At 38.8% G+C, this 9,811-nt stretch overlaps 1 protein-coding gene across 1 annotated transcript in view; it reads right to left on the reverse strand.

Annotated features, from left to right (window-relative positions):
- LOC139701283 (zinc finger protein 665-like) overlaps positions 1–9,220 on the reverse strand; it is a 31,396-nt gene extending 22,176 nt beyond the window's left edge. The window contains exon 1 of the mRNA XM_071599760.1: positions 8,984–9,220. Within this exon, the coding sequence (XP_071455861.1) occupies positions 8,984–9,220 (237 nt within the window). The remainder of the gene's footprint in view (positions 1–8,983) is intronic.
- Positions 9,221–9,811: the final 591 nt, after the last annotated feature.

The raw sequence follows: 9,811 nt of genomic DNA on the forward strand, positions 1-9,811 counted from the left end.
TACACGGTGGACATACAGTATGTCGCAGGAAAGGAGAACGTGGTCGCGGACACATTCTCGCGTGTTGAAGGAGTTTCCCCGGCGGTGCCCCACGATGTCCTCACGCAGGCACAGGAAGAGGACGAAGAACTTGCCGCACTCATCCGCACGGATTCATCCTCCCTCGCGCTCCGAAAGGTCAGCCTCCCCGACAGTGACGTGTCCCTGTACTGTGATTTTTCCACCCCAACGGCTCGACCTTTTGTCCCAACTGCATTACGGCGGAAAGTTTTCCATTCGCTCCACAGCCTATCCCACCCTGGCTGCAAGGCATCTGCGCGGCTCGTGTCGGAGCGTTTTGTTTGGCCATCAGTCAAAAAAGACTGTAGAGAGTGGGCACGAACATGTTTATCGTGCCAACGGTCAAAAGTTTCAAGACATGTTTCTGCTCCCATTGGTGTTTTCCCCACTCCCACCCGTAGGTTCGATCACGTACATTTAGACCTGATAGGTCCCCTACCCTTTTCCAGAGGTTTCCGGTACTGTGTGACGTTGATCGATCGTTCCACGAGATGGCCTGAGGCCATCCCGATCGAGGATACAACATCCGAGGCGGTGGCGCGAGTCTTTTTCCGCGAGTGGATCTCGCGATTTGGTACCCCCGAGCGCATCACTACAGACCAGGGCCGCCAATTCGAGTGTCAGCTTTTTAGAAAGTTGGCAGACCTCTCTGGTGCCACTCACCTAAGAACGACGGCCTATCACCCAGCCTCCAACGGTCTAGTTGAGCGCCTCCACCGCCAAATGAAGGCCGCAATTCGGTGTCACGAGACAGAGGATTGGGTGGACGTACTGCCTGCCATACTTCTGGGTCTCCGTTCAGCTTGGAAGGAGGACCTAAAGAGTACCGCAGCTGAGCTGGTGTACGGAGAACCGCTGCGACTCCCGGGTGAATTCCTTTCCCCACCGCAGGACTTCAGTATGGGTGACCAAACTAGTTACGTGGTGCAGCTGAAGAAACATATGGCAAGATTAAGCCCTCAAGCCGTTACACGACATGGCGTTCGGCCAACTTTCGTTTTTAAGTCATTGAAGTCCTCATCACATGTTTTCGTGAGGGTTGACAGAGCCCGCGGCGCCTTGCAGCCGCCATACGAAGGACCCTTTGAGGTACTTCAAAGGGAGAGCAAGTTTTATTTGCTTCGCATCCGAGGCCGAGAAAGGCGAGTATCCATAGATCGCCTGAAACCGGCCTTCATCATCGCCTGTGAGATTCCACACGGAGCAGAGGGATCACCATCCCCTACCCTGTTATCACCGACAACGGCTACACCCGTAGTGGCATGGAGAGCTCCTTTGGCGAACCAGGCAGCCCCTCAGACAGCACCGGCACCCCATGCAGCGCCGACACCCCAGGCTCCCATTCGCCCAGCTGAGGGGCGAGCAACCCGTTCCGGAAGGAGAGTCCGTTTCCCAGCGCATCTGAGAGACTTTTCAACGTAGAGCTGTCCCCACCGCTCCGGACCCAGTTTCCCATTGTTTTGTTTTCCCCCTTTTCGTTTCCTTCTCTTTCGTTCCAGGATAACCACTGTCACTGGTGAGGGGGTGCTGTAGCGACAGACGACGCGCTCGCGCCTCGACTCTCACTTGTCCGACGATGCGCTCGAGCCTCGATTCTCAATTGTCTGCAATTGCCCTAGAGGGCCGAGCGGCAATGACCAGAATGGCCTGGCGGCAATGACTCCGCACAAGTAGTGTGCGCGCATCCACCGTAGTGTCCAGATCGAGTCCGTCAGTCGCTTCATCGAGGACCTTCCATAATGTACTCGTACTAAGTCGCCGCAATAAACCTTACTATCCAATATCACCAGCATTATTCCTACCTAACCCTACAATTTTCATCAGACCATTTAAATTGATAGTTCTTTTCCTCAAAACAAAGTATTTGGTATTATCCTTTTGCCCAGTAGTATGCAAAATATATGGCGTTTGTAATGTGAATTAATTAAATCCGGGTTTTCGTTAACTATAAAGAGGCAAATCCAAAGTAATGTGTGAATTAATTGTCATTCCTTATTAGTAACAGCTAAAAATTAATATTTAGATTTTTCTTAACCTGTTTACTCCAGTAAGAACTTGCTATAAATCCAAGTTTTAATGGCAGTTCTCTGTTAGTATAACAATGAATAATAAGTTTTTATGCATGTATTTTCATTGAATTAACGATTTCATGCATCATAAAAACGCATTAATGATGCATCCTGTGGATTACTCCCAAAAATTCTTAAATCCCTCCCTTATTTGCGAATTTCTGTCCGTTTTCTATCCTGTCTCCTTAACCCGATTTTTTCTCCATACTCATATTAGAAAAGGCTCCAATTAGAAGGACAGGTGACAATAGAATAGACAACATGCCATAGTCATACTTTTCAATTTGCTCATTGTGACCCTTTTTCCCTACTCGCACCTGATAGCAGTCTCAGACATGGACTGTATGTTGAATAGCTTCCTTTCCCATCTGCGATATAATCCTTAGAAAATATTCTCACTCACATTCGTATAATTAAAGCTAGGTGTTAGTTATTATGGCAGCTCAAACGATCAGATTTTTTCATAATCTCAAGATGATAATTGTATAATGGCTCTATGATATAATCTTAAGATACTCTACCACCCAGATACTCCTATACCCATTACTAGTTTATAACTCTAACAAGAGTTCTTCAAGTTAGGCTGATTTCATGAATATGACAGTGTAATATTCACCTAAGAACGTACATACTTTACGTAAGTAAGTATGATCATATCGGAATGAATTTAAATAAATTTACCTAGGGTTTATGAAATAAATAATATTAGCATGAAGTCAATTATATATATTGGAATATAGTTCATAACATTTTTCGTATTTCAGAAAAGGGGACGTCAACTATCGAATACTTAATTTGGCGTGTATTCTTAAAGAAACCGAATGGGAAAACGGCACAGTAGGACTTATAATATACTTGCATTACTTTAGGATTACGTTGGCTGATAGATGCCTGTATTATTGGTTAATCTTGAATGTTTGCATCGTAAAAATCTTTGAAATGAAAGAACGCAACAGAATTGTTTTCATTTATTTATTTAAGTGATTTCATTTATACAACAAAAGCTCATCAATATCTTAAGAAAGGCGGATTCCCATTTTCCATTACTCAGCCTTGAATGAAATCTGAGTAATCGCGAAAAAGATTTTCATGTGTGTTATCTGGAATAAGATCCTCTCCTTCCAAAACAACCCATTCCTTTTCCATTCAAAACAACGTCGTAACAATTGAAGAACGAAATGCAAGTGGCCAGCAGACGAGTTACGTATTTTGTGTGTTACTCCTTTATTGAAAACTTAAAATGATTCGTGAAATAATGTGTGAAAAACGGCTTTGTACTTCTATAGTTGGTTTTTAGTCCAATTCTTCTGTACACTTGAAAACGATCAGCATTTCCGATAAAGCCGAATTTTAACTATGCAGAGAGTGTTTGAACAGTCGTGAAGTGTTCATTAATGTTTCGGCGAGAAGACTAATTTACAATTCATGCTGGAAAAGAAAATAGAGGATTTAATAAATGTTAAAGTGAGTTCAGAAGTCTATTTCGCTAGCTTCCGCTTTAAATTATGTGTTTAAGAAATTTCCCAGATCTAACGAATGATTGATCCTAACATTTACGAAGTAATTAATTTTTTTGTTTTCCACTCTATATCAAAGAATGCCTGTCATTCTTCATCGCCTAATAAACATGTATAAAAGGGTTGATTATTTCCATTTACCTAATTAATAGATTACAATTAAATAGCCCCAAATGTTTGGGATCGGATTAAGATTATTTATTTCAATCCTTAACTTTACTTCTCAAATGGGTGTAACAGACGAAATGCAAATGCCCTGCTATAAAGTTGTATACTTAGTTTTTCCAGCTGTTTTAATACATTTTAATACAAGTTCAATAAATGTTGACATATTGCATTATTTTTCTAACGTTAGATTGTCCAGTAAATCATTCGGCGTACTCTAAAACCTTCATAATGTGCGATAAACACGCATTTGAAGTCTGCAGATTATGTTTTAACACTCGCGGTCTGTTGATCAATGTTTTCGGCGAGAATAGTAAATTACAAATCATGCTGGAACACACTATAGAGGATATAATAGATGCCGAAGTAAGTTCAGTTGTCTGCTTTTGGTGTTTCAAAAATTTTGTTTTTGAGATATCTTAAATGAATTGGTATTTGGTTAATATAATATATTCCGTACATTGCTGTCTAAATGTATGTTGAAGTTTAGGCGAGAGGAGTTACGTGCATTTTATTGTTAATACATGGTTATGGGATATTCTATTAGGTTATGGAGGATGAAAATTATCCCTGGTTGGTATGTTTTGCCATCATGGAGAAGCTAACGGAATTCTATAATCACATCCAAGAGGGGAAGCTATCTTTCAAGGAAATACGTATTAACCAATCGAGAAGATGTCAGTTGCATCTAATAATATGAACAATATTAATAAGGAGGACAAATTTGGCTAAAAATTAATATTTCCTGACATGTTCCTTGATTAAAATGTGAAAATATCATTTTATTGTCTCTGTGATCAAACGCAGTCATTTGAATTTTAATGAAAATACCACTTTTTCAGGATAGAGTAATGTAAACATTGTAATTCGAATTTGATTTTATGTACAATTTATTAAGATAGATGGTTTTGATTTTCTCAAAAGTGTTGAAAATTCAGTTTCATTGACTTTGGAACTTGAATGACAAAAAAACACTCGCACATTGAGCAAAAATTGGCTTTTTGGGTGAAAAATATAGTCAGCCCTTCTTAGTCTTTGAAGAAGTTTGCATCATTTATTTATTTAGTCCCATAATAGTATCAAGCCGATGACTTTGGGCAATTAAAAAACAATGTGCCTTCCTGTATAGTGCACCAATGTCACCCCAACTCTTTAGACTTTCCATATCCTCACACCGTATCTTGTCAAAGGTTCCCTTTTCTAAAAGTGAATTACCTCTGTTTATTATTTAACTAATTACATATTCGGCTGTTGTATTTCTTTGGAAAGATTAATAAAATTGATATTTGAATAAATGAATTATGGCGTTTTAATGCTTTGTGATACATTCCTGGTGAAACTGAGGAGTATTATTCTGACAGCTTGATTGGCAGTGATTCTATTGACAAGAGGGCTGTGGCATCCCAGATGACATGATCATTGTCAAAGAGGAGGTTGACATTGCCATAACATGATCTACTTCTCCAGTAGGGGATATTCATTCATCAATTTTTGCATCAATGCATGAAGATAGAAGTCATTGGTCAGACATGGTAACATTGTAGCTGATCATACATATTCCAGCATTAAAATAATGTGCATTCTTGGGGAAAATAAATTTATAATTTAAATCACTTGTACAAATTCATTCAATTCTTCACCTCCTCTCCCTTCCTAGTACTCTCCCCCTGAAAGTATAATATGACCAGCAAGCCAATGACATTGGACAAATGACAATCAGTCTGCATTACTGTATAGTGCACCAATTCCTCCCTTACTTTTTAGACTTTCCAGAGCCTCAGACAGCATTTTTACAATTCTTTTTACACTAGTTTCATTTGTGTAAACTTATAATTTAATGCTTAATTCTACTTAAATCTCAGTATTAAATATCTAACTAATACCTATCTGAGTCACCTGGCAATTTTCATGCATACCTATGTCTCTTAGTGGCATACAAGGAGAAACTAATGGCTAATCTCCATCTTTAAACTGCAGAACTCAATTCCTTTCTCCATACAGTGAATTCATGTGCATAAACTAGTCTCCGAACTAATCACCATCTCTTCTTTGCCATTTATCTTATTACAATCTTAAATCACTATCATTTGTTACAAATGTTACTCTCCTATTTCCCTGCATGAACTCATTATTTATTATATCCTGTAATGGTGGTAAATCCTATCAATTTCTTTCTGCTTATTCTTGGTATGTAGACCAGAATGATGATCAACGGTGTCCTTTCCGTGTGCATTTCTACCAATAATAATTTATTAGTGGTTAGGTCTATGATAAATATGCTTTCATGAACATTTCATTCAACTATTTTGTCCATCCTTAATATAATATCATGACTATAATATCATAAATATCAAGGTTTCAGGGCTCATTTCTTTGTAATGCCAGGGTCCATCTAAGACAAAGCCACACAGGTTTTGAAATAAATGTTTAGAAGTTTAATGACATGTTATTTAGATGGAATATTTATTCACCTTATGCATGTGATTCAAAGGAAGAAAAAGTAGCAAAAATTGACCTAGAAAATAGGATTTCTTACTGGAAAGCCTGGGTTTGAGGAAGGTAGAGGCAGGGGTGTGGGAAGATGCTACTATATAGTTTGGGGAGGAAAATCACCCCCTCCATCTCTCCTTCCCCCTTCTCTCCCACACACACTTTTGAAAAACTTCTTTGAATGGACAATTTTTCATATTTTCTTCTCTTTGATTTCAGCCCTATTGTTTTAAGACTACACTTCACCTGCAAACGCCAGGGCACACTTCTGCCTGTCTCTGTCCCACCTCTGACTGAAGGCATGAGTTCAAGCTCCTCAGACCAAATAATATTTTAGCCAAATATCTCTTGAAATTGATTTTTTTTACAATTTACTTGTGTTCGTTAGGATGATGATTGAAATATGCAGAGATTTAAAATACTTGCTGTAAAGTTGTGTCAGCCTGTTCTGTTGTGAAATACAAGAGATGTAACTGCATATAACTCTACACAGTAAAAAACTTCAAACTTCTTCCTTTAAAAACATAAATTGTGATGAACAGAAATGCCTCTTGAGACTTGGCCTCCGCCCTATTGAACAGATATTTAGAACCCTTCGACTAAGGCTGTAAACTTTGTGAACTAGTACTAATTTTATACACATTATAATTTTGTTTAGGTAATTACCAGTTAAGGTAGATTATGGATGGACAACTGCCAAATAAATATTTTGGGACTGCTAACAAAACAAAATCCAGGGGCATACTTTAAACTAAGTAAGAAGTTTAATGACATGTTATTTAGATGGAGTATTTAATCACCTTATGCGTATGATTCAAAGGAAGAAAGAGTAGCAAAAATTGACCTAGAAAATAAGATTATTTACTGGAAAGCCTGTGTTTGAGGAAGGTAGAGGCAGGGGTGTGGGAAAATCACCCCCTCAATCTTTATCCCCCTCTTCTCTCCCACACACACTTTTGAAAAACTTCTTGGAATGGACCATTTTTCATTTCCTCTTCTCTTTGATTTCAGCCCTACTGTTCTAAGAATCCACTCCACCTGCAAACACCAGGGCACACTTCTGCCTGTCTCTGTCACACCTCTGACTCTGAAGGCATGAGTTCAAGCTCCTCAGACCAACTGAGTTCCATCACAAAGGAGTTTGGTGTTGACAAAGACAGGTTCTGCTGCTGATCCAACTTGAGTGAGTTTGTGCCGGGGGTCGGTTCGTCCCAGGGTGCCATCTCATTATTCCCATTGCACCTTGGCTCCTCTACACGAATGACCTCTGACCCAACTGCCACATTAGCAGATGGTGCATGGCACTGCTAGAGATCCTGCCGGCATCGATCCTGTGTGGAGTTAATGAGACCTTTCTTCTCCTCCTCTTTCTTCAACTCACCCTGCATGTCGTCTGGTTTGGGTGGGTGCACAGGGAGGACAGCACATGCCTCGGCTGGTAGTGGTGCATCTCAGCAGAGCTAGCTTTTCCATCTCCTGGCCCACCCTTGGATGGGCCCATTATGTGCCAACATGTTGATTCTGAGTTAACTTGGATTTTGAAGGTGTCATGAGCAGTTTCTGCATCGACACTCCCTCCTCACAGCGTGCTCTGATTTCACATGTTCATGGAGATCACTTTTGCAGTCAAATTCGTTAGAGGAAGCGTCACATCTGAGTTGCCTCCCCTTCCCAAAGTGCACACGCATGACGTGAGATCTGACAAGATCATACACTGTGAATATCTTGTTGCAAATCAACCACATGTGCCAGAGATTCCCTGCACCATCTAGCCTACTTGCCTTCCCTACATCTAGGCCACCTGAATTCCATGCACCATCTTTGTAACCTGCCTTCTTCTACATATATGCATGTGTGTGTATGCATATATATATATATATATATATATATATATATATATATATATATATATATATATATATATATATATATATATATATATATATATCTGTATATATACATATATATATATATATATATATAATGTAAGCATCTTATTTATGTGAATATTAATGTTGGTAAAGAAGGAACTAATTAAGTATAGATTGGGTAATTATCCCTTTTTTTAAAAGAAATTTATATAAAATGACAATTTTTGATTATGAAGCTTTTACATTATAATTCTTAACAATATATTTCACATATATATATTGTCTGTCATCATATATGTATGCATAAAAGAATGATTTTGAATACATGTTACATTATTATGTTATGTTATATGTTATCATTTTGAAGCGTTTCTTCATGTGTGACCTCAAATAACTACTCTTAGTAAACCTTTTGGAACATATGATGCACTTGAATGGCTTCTCACTAGTGTGTCAACATGTGAGTCTTTAAATGACACTTCTGGGTAAAAGTTTTATGACATATCCTGCACTTGTATGGTCTTTCACCAGTGTGTATTAACATGTGAGTCTTTAGACCACTACTCTGGGTAAAAGTTCTTTGACATATCCTGCACTCGTATGGCTTTTCGCCAGTGTGTGTTAAGATATGAGACTTTAGATTGCTCTTGACAGTAAATGTTTTTAGACACAATTGGCACTTGTGTGGCTTGTCACCAGTATGAGTCAACATGTGAGTCTTTAGAATACAATTCTTGGTAAAGGTAATGTGACATATCCTGCACTTGTATGGCCTTTCACCAGTGTGTATTAACATATGAGTCTTTAGACTACTACTCTGGGTAAAAGTTTTATGACATATCCTGCACTTGTAAGGCTTTTTGCCAGTGTGTGTTAACATGTGAGTCTTTAGACTACTACTATGGGTAAAAGTTTTTTCACATATCCTGCACTTGTAAGGCTTTTCGCCAGTGTGTGTCAAGATGTGTGACTTTAGATGGCTCTTGACAGTAAATGCTTTTTGACACAACTGGCACTTGTGAGGCTTGTCACCAGTGTGTGTCAACATGTGAGTCTTTAAGTTAAAATTTCTGGTAAAGGTATTGTGACATATCCTGCACTTGTAAGGCCTGTCACCAGTGTGTGTCAACACGTGCCTCTTTAAAGTACCAATACAAGTAAATACTTTAGAACAGATCTCACATATGTGTGCCCTTCTGTCAGTATGTGTCAACAAGTGCTTCTTTAAATGTATCTTTCCAGCGAAACCTTTTAGACACAATGCACATTGAAATGGTCTTTTCCGATTATGTGTCAACATGTGAATTTTGAGTTTACTTAAATATGGAAAGTTTTTGGAGCAGAATTCACATTGGTGCTTCTTAAGAGCATGCACCAATTTGATATGACTTGCAAGGTCAATTTTTCTCTTAAATGCCTCCAAACAAACATCACATCTGAATTGCATCATTTTCTTAAGGTGCTTATGCATTACATGATCTTTGAGAAGGTCCTTTTGTTCAAATACCTTGTAGCAACTTTCACACATATACCTTTGAGAGGCTGAAGCATCTTCCCCTGCATTAACTTGTTTTTGGTGTTTATCTGAAAGATTTGAAGGATAAGGTTAAGTATATACTCATTAAAAAATAAATACTTC

Source organism: Hetaerina americana, unplaced genomic scaffold (assembly GCF_022747635.1).
Source record: "Hetaerina americana unplaced genomic scaffold, ioHetAmer1.1.p SCAF_111, whole genome shotgun sequence".
NCBI classification, from domain to species: Eukaryota; Metazoa; Arthropoda; class Insecta; order Odonata; family Calopterygidae; genus Hetaerina; species Hetaerina americana.